At 60.6% G+C, this 16,087-nt stretch overlaps 2 protein-coding genes across 2 annotated transcripts; both read left to right on the top strand.

Moving 5' to 3' along the window:
- Positions 1 to 63: 63 nt before the first annotated feature.
- On the top strand, positions 64 to 7,009 carry AZIN2 (antizyme inhibitor 2). Its single transcript, XM_064172589.1, has 11 exons — positions 64 to 239; positions 414 to 528; positions 1,672 to 1,823; positions 1,908 to 2,081; positions 2,998 to 3,170; positions 3,288 to 3,416; positions 4,015 to 4,180; positions 4,301 to 4,463; positions 4,537 to 4,649; positions 5,687 to 5,898; positions 6,758 to 7,009. The coding sequence occupies exons 3-11, from the start codon at positions 1,725 to 1,727 to the stop codon at positions 6,897 to 6,899; spliced, it is 1,371 nt and encodes a 456-aa protein (XP_064028659.1). The 5' UTR covers positions 64 to 239; positions 414 to 528; positions 1,672 to 1,724; the 3' UTR covers positions 6,900 to 7,009.
- Positions 7,010 to 8,035: 1,026 nt separating this feature from the next.
- Positions 8,036 to 10,101, top strand: NDUFS5 (NADH:ubiquinone oxidoreductase subunit S5). The gene is made up of 2 exons (XM_064172484.1): positions 8,036 to 8,308; positions 9,754 to 10,101. Exons 1-2 carry the CDS (start codon positions 8,093 to 8,095, stop codon positions 9,856 to 9,858), a joined length of 321 nt encoding a protein of 106 aa, XP_064028554.1. The 5' UTR covers positions 8,036 to 8,092; the 3' UTR covers positions 9,859 to 10,101.
- Positions 10,102 to 16,087: the final 5,986 nt, after the last annotated feature.

Raw genomic sequence — 16,087 nt, 5'->3', positions numbered from 1 at the left:
GCTCGGAGGCACCTCAGCCAATAGTGTGGTTGGGTTTAGTTGCCATGGCCACGGTTGTGAGGCAGAGCAGGAAGAGGAGTGCTGGGATGCAAGGGGTGCAGAACCTCCCCCCAGCCTCTGCAGGGGTAGCTGAAGGGCTCAGGGCAGGCAGGGGAGCGGGGCAGGACGAGCGGCTGCTGCTGGGACCAGTTCATTCTCTCGGGGACCCATGGGCATAACCTCTTTAAATGCTTCCTAAGGTACTGGGGTGGGGGGGTGCATGTGAGGCTGCAGGGGAGGCTGGCTTGCCTGGCACAGTCATGAGGGGGCTGCTGAGGAATGCTTGCAGATGCTGTTTTGTGGGTGCTGGGTGGAGAGCATCTCACTGTCAGTGTCCCTTCCCACTGCTAACCCCTTGCATGGCCTCTCCCCAGAGACCTCGGACCCCCAGTGACAGCTGCGCCTCGGGGTGCTGTGGGAGCTCAGCGTTCCTCGGGGCCCCCCCCGGCAGCACATCTAAGTCACCCAGGAGGGAGGCACCGGAGCTGGGTAAGGAGGGGGTGGCCCAGGCTGGGGCTGGCAGGAATGACCCACTTCATTCCTCATCGTTTTCGTGCCCAGGCGTCGCAGGCTGGGGGCTGGTTTGAGATGTCTTTGGGGAGTGAAGGGTGAGGCTGGGGGAGCTGCTTTGCTTTCCTAAGTATGAAGCAATAAGAGCTTCAAAAGCTCAGCTTTTCTTCCCCATTCCTGGAGATCACTGCTGCTGCTTGCTCAATGCATTACAACACCCAGCGCGGTCTTTCCCCTAGTGCCCATCGAGATGTTGTAACTAGGGCTCTGCAGAGGAGGAGCCGATGGGCCAGAAACGAAACCTCCAGCTCCAGCTCGCCTCAGATCAGACAGACCACGGCCCTGTGAGAGCCTTGGAGCTAGGCTTGGATTACTGGAATGGAAATGTTTCCTGAGATCTAGTGTGTTGTGGATGGGATGGATTCAGGAGAGGAGATAGTTAAAGTGAAGTGTGAGAGCTTCCAGCTGAAGCTGTGCTGAGTGTGTGAGCCAGGAAACACTCCGTGGCTTGCCTTGTCCCCTCCTCCCACAACACCTTGGTGAAACTGCAGGCACAGCATGGCTCAGCCCACCCCCAGGGTGGTGAGTGGCCTGTGCTGTGCCCTCTAAGGGTGTCTCCCTTCTCTTGGGGCTTGTGTTGCTGGGAAGATGGCTCCATGAGACTTCAGCTGTTTGGAAACCATGAGATAGCTTCACCCCATGTGCTGCAGAGCAGCTGTAGCTGCATGCCAGAGCACGAAGGACTATCTTCTGGCACACACAGGCCATCTGCTTTGCAGTGAAGTTGGCTCTGCTGTTAACTGTGTTGATGCCTGAGCTGCTGCTGAAGAAGCCAGAGCTGCTGTGTGCCAAAACAAAGCTCTGAGCTGCAGAGAAATGGCTCCCCTGCCCCTGGAAAATGCTCTTACCCACAGCAGGGTTCCCAGCTCAGGGAGAGCAGCAAAAAACTGCCACAGAATCATAGAACAGTTTGGGTTGGAAGAGATCTCAAAGATCATCCAGTTCCATCCCTCTTGCCATGCTGCCATGAGAGGAGTGAGGAGCACCTCGGGGTGCAGGCTGGGTGGTGAATCCTGATGGAGCTTCTGGGCCCTGCCTCTGATATTGCCTTTCTTTTTCCAGTGTGCTGTACCTGACACAAGGAAGCTTTACCCTGACATTATCACTCCTTGACCATGAATGGGTACCTGAAGGAATCCAACTTCATGATGGTGGAGGAGGGCTTCACCACCAGAGACCTCCTGGAGAACCTCCTGGTGGAGCTGTGCCAGGCGGTAAGGGCACGGCGGCTCTGCTTGTGCCCTGTGGTAGAGCTGGTGGCAGTGAGGAGACTCCTGCTGACTCCAGCTCTCTCCCAGAGTGACCAGCAAGCCTTCTTCGTGGCAGACCTGGGTGACATTGTGAAGAAACACCTGCGCTTCCTGAAGGCCCTGCCCAGGGTCAAACCCTACTTCCCAGTCAAGTGCAACGGCAGCGAAGGAGTGATCCGGCTGCTGGCCGAGCTGGGGACAGGCTTTGCCTGTGCCAACAAGGTAGGGCTGTGGGAGCACAGCTTGGCATGAGCATCCTTTGGGCATCTCTGGGAAAGTGGCAGGGGTCTCCCTCTTTTCCTAAGCTCATTCACAGGATACCAGAATCACAGAATGCTGGGGGTTGGAGGGGGTCCCTGGAGATCTTCCAGTCCAACTCCCTGCTGAAGCAGGGTTACCCCCAGCAGGTCACACCAGAACACATCCAGATGGGTTTTGAAAGGCTCCAGAGCTGAAGGAGACTCCACAGCCTCCCTCCACCTGCCGGGCACACTCTGCTTAATGCACCCCAGGAGACCACTTGCCCCAAACTGACATCCACGGGGGCAGGAGCCTCTCTCTGCTCCCTCCTGACAGAAGTCCCTGTCTGGTGGCTAAGACTTTGACCAAACATTCCTTGCTCTGGAAGTGGTGTCCTGGCTGGCAGGCTTGGCTGGTGGCAGGGCACAGCCCTGGGGCGCCACTGCCACAGCCTCCCAACTCTTGGCAGCATTAAGGCTGAGCCTTAAGCTCCCTGCTTCCTCCTGCTTGTGATTTCCAGCAGCCAGATTTCCAGGAAGGAACCAAAGTTGAGCCACTTACTCATAATCAAGCAGGATGTGTCAGCAGGAGGAGAAAGGGCAAAGGGTTGTGACAACTCAGCTGTCCATGTGTCCGTCCCCTACGCTGCCGCTCGCTGCACCAGCCCCACACCTGCTCGACCTGCTTCTTGTCTCCTCCTGCTCTCACACTGCTCATAAACACCTTGCCAGGACAAAGGCCACTGTGATCCCTTTCAGCTCCTGCAGGTTTTCCCTGGAAAAGGGCAGGCTGCAAGGCTGGCAGCTTGCCCTCAGCAGTGCTGCAAGCTGGCCGAGGCCCAGGGCTGCTGGTGCCCAGGTGCTGAGGTCCTGCCCGCACACGCGCGGTGTCTCCCCAGGCAGAGCTGGTGCAGGTTCAGAGCCTTGGTGTCCCTGCTGACAAGATCTTCTACAGCAGCCCCTGCAAGCAGGTTGCCCACATCAAATATGCAGCCAGCCACGGGGTACAGCTGATGACCTTTGACAATGAGGTGGAACTGAGCAAGGTGGCCAGGAGCCACCCTCGTGCCAGGTTGGTGTCCGGCAGCACCAGTGGAATGGAGGGAGAGGATGTGGAAGCTGGGGAGGTGGCTGCAGGGTAGAAGAAGGCCTGCAGACCCCCTCAGCACAGCCTAGCTTTGCTCTGCAGGATGTTGTTGGGTATCACTGCTGACTCCAGCCCTTCTGCCCACCCCATGGCATTTGGCACCACCCTCAAGTCCTGCCGGCACCTGCTCGAGGCAGCGAAGGAGCAGGCTGTGGAGGTGGTGGGCATCAGGTACAGCAGATGGTCCTTGTTCCTCTTGGAAGGGGCTGTGGGGAGCTCTGCTCTGCTGCAGCAGCCCAGGGGTCATAGAATTGTAGAGTCACAGAATCCCAAACTGGTTTGGGTTGGAAGTGACCTTTCAAGGCCACCCAGTCCAACCCCACTGCAGCCAGCAGGGATGTCCCCAACTAGAGCAGGTCGCTCAGAGCCCCAGATGGCCTGACCTGGCAATGCTTCCAGGAATGGAGCAGCTCCCACCTCTCTGGGCAACCTGGGCCAGGCTCTCACCACCCTCAGTGTCAAACATTCCTTCCTTCTCTCCAGTCTGAATCTCTTTTGGTTTAAACCTTCACCCCCAGTCTCCTGTCACAACAGGCCCTGCTCAGAAGTGTCCACAGAGGTGGAAGCTGGACATGAGGGGTTAACCCTTTTTAGGACTGGTTTGGGTCAGGTTTGGCACTCAGAAAGGGTCTGGGGAACTCTGGGAACCATCCAGGCAGCTTGGGATGGTTTGGAAGCTGCCGCCAGCAAGTGCTAACCCCAGGGCTGTGTCCCCTCACCGCTCTCTGGGGACCAGAGGCCCCTGCTGATACAGGGACTGTGCCTTCAGCTTTCACCTTGGGAGTCGTGGGCTGGAGCCCCAGGCCTTTGCTCAGGCTGTGGCTGCAGCACAGCTGGCCTTTGAGTTGGGCACAGAGCTGGGCCACCGGATGCACCTCCTGGACATCGGAGGGGGATTCCCTGGCACGGAGGACAGCAGAGCTCGCTTCGAAGAGGTACACAGCTCCCACCACCTGCCCTCTGCAGGCAGAGAGTGAGGCTGGAGGATCTTCTTGGCTCTGGCTCCCCGCAGAGGGGCCAAGCTAACCAAGATGGGACATCTCCTTCCCATCCAGGTCACTGCCACGATCAACTCTGCCCTGGAGCTGTATTTCCCGGAGGGCTGTGGGGTGGAGATCATTGCCACCCCCGGGCGGTTCTACGTCGCCTCTGCCTTCACCCTCGCTGCCAGCATCACTGCCAGGGAAGAGGCTCCCGCAGAGCAGCCTGGCTCTGATGGTAAGTGAGATGGTGGCACAGGCCTGACCGTGTGCCCGAGCTCCCCCTAAGCCCTCTCCCTGCTCCCCTGCAGAGGAGGAGCCCAGCAGCAAGAAGAGCCTCACGTATCACATCGGTGACGGCATCTACGGCGCCTTCAGCTGCCTCCTGTTTGACAGCCTCTGCCCCACACCTCGGCTGCACAAGGTGAGGGCCTGGCCCAGCCTGAGGAGCCCCCACTGGCTCCTTCATACTGTGCTGCTTTCCCTCAGCCTATCCTGCTTTGCCTTCCACCATGGCTGGCCCCAGGCTCCATGCCAGAGGAGAGCAGAAGCCGTGGGGAAGAGGCTGTGGTTATGTCCCTGGTGAACTGTAGCTGCAATCCCTAGGTTCCTGGGGTGAAATCTTCAAAGCAGGTGGAGGTGTAGCAGGCCACTGTGACAATAGGACATCCTTAACCCCTGTGGCTGCTCCATCTTCAATTTCTTTGGGTCACAACAACCCTATGCTGGGTCACAACAACCCTCTACAGTGCTCCAGGCTTGAGGCAGCGTGGTTGAAAAGCTGCCAGTGGAAAACAACCTGAGGGTGCTGGTTGCCAGCTGGCTCAGTGTGAGCTGGTGTGTGTCCAGGTGGCCATCCTGGCCTGGAGCAGCAATAGTGTGGCCAGCAGCACAAGGGAAGTGATTGTCTCCCTGTACTGGGCACTGGCAAGGCCAGACCTTGAGGACTGGGTTCAGTTCTGGGCCCCTCACTCCAAGAAGGACATTGAGAGGCTGAAGCAGGTCCAGAGAAGAGCAACAAAGCTGGTGAGGGGTCTGGAGAGCAGAGCTGGGGAGGAGCAGCTGAGGGAAGTGGAGTTGTTTAGTTTGAGACAAGGAGACTAAGGGGAGACCTTCTGGCTCTACAGCTCCCTGAAAGGAGGCTGGAGCCAGGTGGGGTTGGTCTTCTCCCAAAGAGCAGGCTCCAGGCCAAGAGGAAATGGCCTCAAGCTGCACCAGGGGAGGTTTAGTTTGGACATGTGGAACAATTTCTTCCCCCAGAGGATTACCAAGCCCAGGCCCAGGCTGCCCAGGGCAGTGGTGGAGTCCCCATGGTTGGAGGGGTTGTAAAGCTCTGTAGAAGTGATGCTGAGGGCTGTGGTTCAGTGGTGACCTGGCAGTGCTGGGTGAATGGTTGGATTCCATGATCTGAAAGCTCTCTTCCAACCCAAAGGATTCTCTGACTCCCTCTCTCCCCTGCAGAGAACCTGCCCAGAGCTCCCATTGCACAGCAGCAGCCTCTGGGGCCCCCCGGGACACCCAGAGGATCGCATCGCTGAGGGCCTGGAGCTGCCTGAGCTGCAGGTTGGGGACTGGCTGATTTTTGAGGGCCTGGGAGCCTACAGCACAGCCTCAGCCCTGCCTGGGGGGGGCCCCCAGCCACACATCACCTACGCCATGTCCCGCCTGGCCTGGTAAGAGGTGTCCTGTGTGAGCAGGGTGAGGGGATGGGGCTGAATCCCATGGCAGGTGATGTCTTTCCCTCTGCCTGGGCTCTTGCCCAAGGGAAAGGATGAAATTCAAAGTCCCAGAACCAGGAGGTTCGTGGTGAAGACCTGGCCTCAGAGTAGAGGTCTGGAGGTGTTGAGCCTGGAGAAGAGCAGCCTGAGAGGGGATCTGATCAATGCTCAGCAGCAGATAAAGGGTGGGGGGCAAGAGGGTGGGGCCAGATTCTTCTCAGTGGTGCCCGTGGACAGGACAAGGGGCAAGTGGCACAAACGGGCACCCAGGAGGTTCCATCTGAACAGGAGGAGAAAATTCTTTGGTGTGTGAGGGTGCTAGAAGCCTTGGAGCAGGCTGCCCAGAGAGGTTGAGGCTCCTTCTCTGGAGAGCTTCCAACCCCTCCTGGCCACTGTGATCCAGGGCAAGCTGCTGTGGGTGCCCTGCTGGGGGCAGGGTGGGTCACAGATTGCCTTGGCTTAGAAGGGACTCTCTAAGATCATCCTGTCCAATCCCCCTGCAGCCAGCAGGGACACCTCCAACTCGATCAGGCTGCTCAGGGCTACATCGAGTCTGGGCTGGACTGGATGATCTCCAGGTGCCCATAGAACCCCTTCCCTTGGAGGCAAACCTCCTGCATGCTAAGCACTGGCAGCCCTGTGCTGGTCTGTCACTGGGGAGCTGCACGGAGCCCCTCCCTGGCTGTGCAGCTGGCACTGGTGCTCTGGGGGGATGAGAGCCCCTGAGCTCCCCTGGGCCACCTGGCAGCACCCCACGAAGGGATGCTCCCCACTTGCTCCCCCATTGCTCCCCCTTGGGTGTCTCCTGTTGCAGGAAAACTCTCCAGCTCTTCCAGGGGAAGCCAGCACAAGCAGAGGAGGAGCGGGAGAGCCTCTGCACCCCTCTGTCCTGCGGCTGGGAGATGGCTGAGACCCTGTGTGTGCCCCCAGTCTGCACCCCAGCCAGCATCATCTGAGCAGCACTGCTGCTGGGGGGGTGCGGGGTGGTACAGCCTGCCCCTGGCACCGCCCCTGGGAGCCCATGGCCAAGGCTTTGAAGTGTGCTCCATAAATCCTGTTCCTCCTGCTCCTGCGGTGTCTGTGCCGACCGAAGGGGTTTGGTGGGGCTGGGGGGGAGGCTACGGAGCAGGTTTGGGTGCTTTTTTCCCAGGGGTTATGGTAATCAGTGGTTGTCCAAGGAGGAGCAGGGATGCCTGCGAGGAACCCCCCCTGGCTTTTCCACCCCATCTCATGCTGCAGGGGGTGGAGAATCCATCTGGGATAGGCAATTAGCTGCCGAACGAGGCTTGGCTCGTTAGGGAAGGTGAAATCCTTCACCAGAACCTCGGACACTGCTCGGAGTGAGCTGTGGGATCTGGGGAGTGTGTGGAAGTAGGAGATTGGCTTCTGCCAGTCCCTGAGTTCTTGTGCCCAGCTGCCCTGGCGATGAGGGCAGGGGTCCTGCGGAGTGGCAGGGGGCAGTGGGGATCAGTAGGACACTGGAGTGGGGGCACTGGCAGCACTGGAGTGGGACACTGGCAGCACTGGAGTGGGGGCACTGGCATCACTGGAGTGGGGGCACTGGGACACTGGAGTGGGGGCACTGGCAGCACTGGAGTGGGACACTGGCAGCACTGGAGTGGGGGCACTGGGAGCTTGGGGCAAGAAGAGCCCTGGGGGGACGCTGGAAGCCATGGGAGGACACTGCGAGTGCTCCGTGGGCTGTGGTCGGGAGAGTACTGAGAGGACTCTGGAAGGGCACTGGGAGCTCTGGGAGGGCACTGGGAGCACTGGGAAGGCACTGGGAGCACTGGGAGGGCACTGGGAGCTCTGGGAGGGCACTGGGAGCTCTGGCAGCCCCGGGGGAGCTCCGGGGGCGCGGCAGGGCCGGCAGGGGGCGCTCTGGGGGCCGGCAGGGGGCGCTCTGGGGGCCGGCAGGGGGCGGCGGGGCGCGGCAGGGCTCTCCTCCTGCCGCCAGAGGGCAGCGCAGGCAGCGCAGGGCGCTCGCACCGCTCATCTCGCCGCCTCCGCCGTAAAGCGCTCTGCGGCTGTCGCGGCCGCCGTTGCGCTTGGCGGCAGGCAGTGTCGCAAAGGGCCCGTGAAGGACGGCGGCAGGGTGCGGGGTGCGGCTCGGTGGGTGTCGGTGCCGGTGTCGGGCCGAGGCCGAGCCATGCCGTTCTGGGACCTGCAGCGGCAGCTGGGCATCGATGTGGACCGCTGGCTGGTGCGGCAGAGCATGCCGCAGCCCTACAAGAGGGCCGGCAGCTGTCACGCCTTCGAGCGGGAGTGGATCGAGTGCGGGCACGGCCTGGGCCAGACCCGCGCCCGCCGCGAGTGCCAGCCTGAGTACGAGGACTTCCTGGAGTGCATGCACCGCACCAAGCTGGTGAGCGGCCCGGCCCGGGCAGAGGGCAGCGGGAGGCGCTGGGGGCCCGACTCGAAACCAGGGCAGGCTCTGAGGTACCTGAGGCAGGGGCTGGGAGGCCCTGGGCAGAGAGAGCTGAAGGTGCGGGGGAGGAGCGCAGTGCAGAGTGCTGCACTTGGGCCACAGCAACCCCAGGCAGTGCTACAGGCTGGGGCCAGAGTGGCTGAGAGCAGCCAGGCAGAGAGGAGCTGAAGCTGAAGCAGCAGAGTGCCCAGGTGGGCAGCAGAGCCAATGGCATCCTGGGCTGGCTCAGGAGCAGTGTGGGCAGCAGGACAAGGGAGGTTCTTCTGCCCCTGTGCTCAGCACTGCTCAGGCCACCCCTGCAGTGCTGTGTCCAGTTCTGGGCTCCTCCATTGCAGAGAGCTGTTGAGGTGCTGGAAGGTGTCCAGAGCAGGGCAGCAAGGCTGGGGAGGGGCCTGGAGCAGAGCCCTGTGAGGAGAGGCTGAGGGAGCTGGGGGGGGTGCAGCCTGCAGCAGAGGAGGCTCAGGGCAGAGCTCATTGCTGCCTGCAGCTGCCTGCAGGGAGGCTGTAGCCAGGTGGGGTTGGGCTCTGCTGCCAGGCACCCAAGGACAAAACAAGCCTCAGGCTGTGCCAGGGCAGGTTGAGGCTGGATGTTAGGAGGAAGTTGTTGGCAGAGAGAGTGATTGGCATTGGAATGGGCTGCCCAGGGAGGTGGTGGAGTGGCCATGGCTGGAGGTGTTTTGGCCAAGCCTGGCTGGGGCACTTAGTGCCATGGTCTGGTTGGTTGGGCAGGGCTGGGTGCTAGGTTGGGCTCAGTGAGCTTGGAGCTCTCTGCCAACCTGCTGGATTCTGTGGTTCTGTGGGTCTGGAGGATGGCAGTGGGGCACCAGGGCTGTGCTGGGAGCACCTGAGGTACGGGGACAGGCTGAGCTGAAGGTCTAGGCTGAGCTCTTGAGAATGCTTTGGGGCTGTGGTGCAGGCTGGGGAGAGGATTTTGGGGTGGGACTGGCTGCTAGAGGTGCTGCTAGGTGCAGCCTCCCAGCTGTCAGCTCTCAGCATAAGGGGGGGCTTGCTCCTGCAGCAGCCCTTTCCCCCAGGGGTGGTGTGAGCTGTGGTAGCAACAGAGCTCTGCAGACCCTTCCTCCCTGCCTGCATGGCCCTCTTCCTCTCCAGCAACAGCAGAAGGTGCTACCTGGTAAGCTGTGGGCAGAAACCCAGTTCCCAGCAGCAACAAAATGTGTTGTGACAGCCTGAAAGCCCAAAAGCCTTTGGCAGGAGGCACAAACCCACATGGGGAGCCCTGGGGGAGGGTTAGTGTGGGTGCCACATGCAGGCAGTTTCTGGGGGGGGTTGCCAGGCCCTGCACTTGGAAGCATCGAGGTTCTCCCTGGCTGCTGTGACCCTGTGGGGTGCCTGCTCCATCCCTCCTGTGTGTGCTTTGCCAGGCTAAGCGGCTGAAAACCATCCTGGCACAGAGGGACAAGATGATCAAGGAAGGGAAGTACACCCCCCCTGACTACCACCAGGGCAAAGAGGAGCCACGGCCCTGAATCCTGAGGGGCACAGCTGCCAGTCACCTGTGGAGCCATCATGTGAGACTCCTGGAAGAAGACCAAGGGCATGGCTGGATTGTGCTGGAGCCGTTGTGGGGCTGTGCCTGCGAGCCCTGCCCCTGCTGGGGAGGGGTTGGCATCACTTCAACGAGTAAATGTCTCCTTTGCAATGGCCTTTGCCTCTGTCTTGTCTCCTTTTCTCCTGAGTAAAGCACAGCCTGAGGTTCTCTCTGCACAGCAGCACTGCCCTGTTGTGGAGAGGCTCTGCTACCCTCCACCACAGCCCAGGGGTGCTGGGGATGTGCCCTTGGGGAGGTCAAATCCTCTTGGAGCTGCAGGGAGCTGGTGCTGGGGATGATGCTGACTTCTGCCTTGGTGCTCACAGCTCCTGAGGGCAGGCCCCACCATGCCAGGCCTGCCAGGCTGTGATCACTGCTGGAGTAACCTGAAAGAGTTCAAAACTCATCTGTCCAAGCTCATCCTGCTGAGCTTTACCTTCAGTTACAGCCACAGCCTGCTGTGTGCTGAGCACTTCCCGGCTGTGTGAGGTGAAACCCAGCTCAAACCACTCGTTGTGGAGCTGCTGGTGATTGCCTTTGTCTCTCTCCTGCCTTTTCAGAGCGTGGGAGGCAGAGCTCCTGGCTGGGGGCTTTGCCCTGGAACCCTGTGAGTCAGCAGGATCCATGCAGCAGGCACTGGGCCCTGCTGATGGCAGCTGGCGAGTGGCCCTGGGGCAGTTTGTCCCCTCCTAGCCGCAGGACCTGCCTGTGCTGCTGCTGTTCTCCCATCCCAAGGTGGATGTTTCCTCTCTGGCCCCTCCAAACCCAGAGTGGTTTTGGAACAGGTGAGTGCCTGGCAGTGGGGAGGGGACAGGTCTGAGCTTTAATCCTTGCTGGTTATTGTGGCTTTAATGCTTAAGTCTTTGGTGCAGGTGGAGCCTCCGAGTTCCCTGATCCTGGCAAATCCCTGTGCTGGGATGACAAAGGCTGATCCCAGCGTGCTGTGACCTCCAGCAGGAGGAGAGGTAGAGCTGCACCCAGTGTCTGCTGTGGAGTTGTTGCTCCTGGTTGCAGGCACAGGTCTGCAGCTCCTGCCCCAGCAGAGCCTTTGTCCATGGATCAGTTTCTGGTTGTGCATCTCTGTGTCTGGCTCCAGCTTGGGAAGCGTTTTTGTTCCTGCCTCTCAGGCCGCAAGCAGTGGGAGCTGAGCTGAGCTCCTCCACTCCAGACACCTTGGGAATGATTAACTTGGTGGGGGGAGAAGCACTGCCTCGAGTGGTCTGGGTGGAGATTGTGCATGCCTGAAGGGGGAGGGTTTCAAATTGAATCCCAGCAGGATGGGGGTTGAAAGGGACCTCTGGAGATCATCCAGTCCAACCCTCACGACACCCACGGAGCTTGCCAGGATCCTAATGGGCAGGGGGTGTTGGGAGCTCTCCACACAAGGAGACTCCACAACCTCTCTGGGCAGCCTGCTCCAGGCCTCCAGCACCCTCACACCAAAGATTTTTCTCCTCCTGTTCAGGTAGAACCTCCTGGGTTCCAGTTTGTGCCCCCTGCTCCTTGTCCTGTCCCTGGGCACCACAGAGATGACTCTGGCCCCATTCTCTTGCCCCCCACCCTTTTGTCTCTTGCTGAGCACTGCTCAGATCCCCTCTCAGTGGGCACTTGCATCCCTCCTGGATGCTCAGAGCCCTGACTCTGGGCACAGAACCTGGCAGAGCAGTCCCCTTGTGTACCTTGGGCTCTCTGCCCTGTCCCTGTGCCATCCTGAGGTGCCCTGGAAGAAACTGCCCTGGATTTCACCCCCGTTCCACGTGGGCTGTGGCAGTGATGTCTTGCAGGTGCCATGGCAGGAGGGTTTGGTCTTTCTGGGGCTGCTGCTCCTCACCAAGCTCTTCTCCTGCAGCTCCTTCTGAAGCAGCTTTTCCAAGTGCTGCCAGGAGGCTTCTCCCTTCCCCCAGGCCCAGATGGATCCACTACTATGGCCCAGATGGGTTCCCTCCGCTCGGGCTGAGCCGCGGCTGCCGTCAGAGCCACGTCCTTCCCTGGCAGGAGCAGGGACTGGGGGGAGGGGGACATCAGAGCCCCCCAAGCTAGATCCAGTGAGGCCTCCAGCTGCTGCTGGTGGGGAGCTGCTCTCCCTGTTTGTGTAGAAGGGGCTGAAATTCCTTTGGGCTTCTGTTTGGTGCCCTCCAATAGCCAAATGCTTCCCTGGCAGTTTGTTTCAGCAGAGACCTTCCATAAGGATGCCAACCCTCGGGTGGATCATAGTGTCCTGGCTCTGAAACTGGTGAGGGGGAGCTCCATGGGCAGCAGTGGAGGGAATCATCAGGAAGATGAGAGAGCAGCATGGAGAAGAGAGCAAAAATGGGGATGGTTTGGGGTGAAAATTACTTCAGAGGCTCCTAGAACTGAGGTTGGAACTGAAAAATGATGGGCAGAGAGGGGCAAACCAGGCTGGGGTAGGATTTGAGCCATGCCACACCAGCTGCTGGCTGCAGAGTGTGATCTGCAGTGGGGACCTGTCCGTGGGGGCCCTGGGGAGAGCAGAGAGGCTGGGGCTGTGTGGGTGGCGGGGCACAAGGACCAAAATTGCACCTCCAGGAAGCAGCAAGCAGGGCTGAGCTGTGCCAGGGCGGTGGGAAGCACCCAGAGCCCGTGGGCTGCTGTGTCAGGAGCTGTTTCCTCACAGAGCCAGACCTCACTTTTCCCAGGATCAGCCTCTGGACTTCATAGAATCACAGAATAGGTTGGGTTGGAAGAGACTTTAAAGCTTGTCCAGTTCCAACCCCCCTCCAGCCCAGGTTGCTTCAAGGCCTCATCCAGCCTGGCCGTGAACACCTCTGGGGAGGGCACATCCACAGCCTCCCTGGGCAGCCTGTGCCAGGGTCTCAGCACCATCACTGGGAAGAATTCATTTTAAAGCAAGGATGGAAATGTGTGGAGTGAGACCACAGCCAGGAGGCCAAACCCCTGGGAGCCCTGGTGCCTGTCCCCTCTCCATTGCAATCACTCGTTATGGGTGGCAGTTAATTACCTTTCCCTCTCCACCAGAGGTGTTGTGCACCCTGGAGGTGGCTTTGGGGAGGCAGCAGGTTCCCAAGGCTGGCTGTGATCCAGCAGGAATGGTTCTTTTGGTGGCAGCTTCACTGTGACAGTTGTTAGCTTAGCAGAATGGGAGGGCTTGGAAGGGACCTCTGGAGAACATCGAGTCCAAGCCTCCTGCCAGAGCAGGGTCGTGGAATCAGGCAGGTTGGCAGAGAGCTCCAAGCTCCTCCAGCCCAACCTAGCACCCAGCCCTGCCCAGCCAACCAGACCATGGCACTCAGTGCCCCAGCCAGGCTTGGCTTTAACACCTCCAGCCACAGCCACTCCACCCCCTCCCTGGGCAGACCATTCCAATGCCAATCACTCTCTCTGACAACAGTTTCCTCCTCATATCCAGCCTCAACCTGCCCTGGCACAGCTTCAGGCTGTGTCCCCTTCTTCTGTCCCTGGCTGCCTGGCAGCAGAGCCCAACCCCACCTGGCTACAGCCTCCCTGCAGGCAGTTGCAGACAGCAATGAGCTCTGCCCTGAGCCTCCTCTTCTGCAGGCTGCACCCCCCCAGCTCCCTCAGCCTCTCCTCACAGGGCTGTGCTCCAGGCCCCTCAGGAAGAGGTCCAGCCTGGCAAAGCCCTCAGGAGCAGGCTGCAGCATGAAGCTCTCAGGAATTGCTGAGTGGGGAAAAAACCAACCCCAAAGCCAAGCAGGCTGTGAAGGGAAAAGGTTTTGCTTCTCCGAGGAGAGGAGGGGGGGTGGGAAAGGGCTCAGCAACTCGGTGGTGTCAAAGAGTGACTCATCTCGTGGAGAGGAAATGTTCAAGTGTCTCTAAACCACTTCTGCCTCCCGAGGGGCTCTTTAGACCCAGCCGAAATCTAATTGTTCTGGCGCTGGATGTTAACACAGCCAAGGGCAGGCGGCGAGCAGCGGGGGCTGGGAGGAGCCGATCCGAGTGTGGTGCTTCAAAGCTCTGCCAGATTATTTCGAGCCCGTAAGGAAAACGACCAAAGACCTGATGAAAACAATCGGATTGGTGGAGATAAAAAAGCAAATCACCTCCCAGCTCTGCCTGGGGATGACCCTGCTGGAAGCTCTGCCTGAGCAGCAGTGGTCAAAAAATGGATCTTGATGATCCCAGCTGAGTTCCTGCAGGCAAAAGGGATTTGGAGCATCCTCAGCTCCTCGGTGCGGCTCACCACGGAGGCCCTGAACAAGGCAGAGCCACTTCGGTGTTTCACTGTTTGCTTTTGGTCATGTCTTTGGCATGGGGCAAAGCCACATCTTGGCTGCGTGGCAGGCACCTGGGCTGAGCTGGGCTGAGCTGGACTGGGAGGTCCTCACCCGGCAGCAGGGGGTGAGGGCAGAACTCTCCTCACTCCCCGGCTGCATTCCCAGGGGATTCCTCTCAGCTTCCTCATTTTCTTGCAAACCTCAGCTGCACGGGGGCAGGAGCTGGGGTCCGGGGAGTGGCTGAGCTCCCACCTCCTGCAGCTCCCACAGCCCCGGATGTGCCGGGAGCCTCCAACTGCGTCTGCAGCTCCTCTCAGCCTCGGAGAGGGGAAAAAACAACTCCTGGGAGATGAATAATTAATCAAAAGTCAAGGGGAAAGGCAGGTTTCGGCTGGGAGAGGGTTTTAATGAGGGAGAGGGGACAAATCCTGGGGCAGAGCCATGTGCTGGCTGATTTGCACCTCAGGCATGTCCCTGCATCCCTGCGGATGCCCAATGGGACCCCAGAGCCTCAACACCCTCCTAGTGTTGGTGTCCACAGGACCCTGGCAGGGAGTGTGTGGGGGTGAGGGGGTCCCAGAGTCCTGCCGTGCAGCACAGGAGCAGGGAGATGAAATATTTTGGGAGGACACCCCCTGCCTGCCTGCCCCCCTCCCCCTTTCCTGCTGGGGCAACGATTCCCTGTCCCCACGCAAGGCAAAACAAGGCAGGATCTTAACCCAGATTCGCAGCACAGCTAATCCAGCGCCGCTGGGCGCTGCCAGGGCTTTCGGGAAGCGCATTTGGGGTGTGAGATCCGCGCAGGCTGGAGCAGGCAGCGCCTCCCAGCCAGCCGCCCGCCCTCCTCCGGCGCTCAACGCGGCTCGAATGGGCCGGCTTGGCTTCGAGGGCACCAGGAAGGAGGAGGAGAAGGCGGCTGGAGCCCAGATGGTGCCAGGGAGCAGAGGGTGACAAAAGGGCACGTCAGCCTGCAGGCAGCGCCGCGGCGTGCGGGTCCCCGCAGCTGGCCGTGCGCTGAACCCTGCGTCTCACGCCCTGGCGGCGCTGCCCGGTGCCACGGGTGGGCGCGTCGTGCCCATCGCCCTGCTGTGGGAGCGTGATGCCCATCGCCCTGCTGTGGGAGCGTGATGCCCATCGCCCTGCTGCGCCCCAGAGGCTGGGGAAGCCCCGGCAGGGCTCCTGGAGCTGTCAGCTGGAGGCTGCAAACGCGCGGCTGAGCCACCCAACCCGTCTGGGAGCTTTGGGCATGACTCGGGCAGCGTCTGCCTCTCCAGGCACTCTCCTCCCCCCGGTGCGTCTGCGGCCGCCGGCTCCAGCAGGATGAGGCCTCCCCACTCGCCTGCTCTCGGGGATTTTGGGGTCTCCTCTGGTGCCAGCACTTGTAAGAGCAGCTTCGTCTATCCACCAGTGTCCAGTAGGGACCCAACCACCTGCTCAGGGGGTGTGAGACCTTCATGGGAGGGGCAAGGAGGTGGTGCTGGGGCAGCAGGGCTGGAGCCGTGGGGCTGCTGCTGACCCACGAAGATTCCATTTCCCAGCACACCCAGTACTGGCCTGGCCTGGCCTGGACGCAGCACTGTCGAGGCTCCCGGGGAGGTTGTGCCCCTCCTGACCAGCTTGGGGTCTGTGGGGCCTCGACCACTGCATCTGTGACCTTGACCCACCTTGCCAGTGCCTCCACACCTGGGTGGGGTTTGGCCAAGCGCTTCCTCCTGCTCTGCCCATCCCATCAGCATCCCGGGTCAGGCCGGGCAGGGCTGCAGGGCAACACGTGCTCCTCTGGAGTCACGTCCCAGCTGCCCAGCAGCAGAGTGCCACCACACCCCACGCCCTGTCCCGCACCGCCTCCCACCCCCTGGCTGGAGGTACTCGAGGAAACAGCCGCCGGGAAGCAGAGAGGGACTTGTTGGGATGAGATCTGAAAACTGGTGCGGGCGAGATGCCCATGGGCCA

The sequence above is a fragment of the Pogoniulus pusillus genome, chromosome 37 (genome assembly GCF_015220805.1).
Source record: "Pogoniulus pusillus isolate bPogPus1 chromosome 37, bPogPus1.pri, whole genome shotgun sequence".
Classification (NCBI taxonomy): domain Eukaryota; kingdom Metazoa; phylum Chordata; class Aves; order Piciformes; family Lybiidae; genus Pogoniulus; species Pogoniulus pusillus.
Note: the sequence above shows the minus strand (reverse complement) of the source record. Positions and strands in the feature narration are given on the sequence as shown.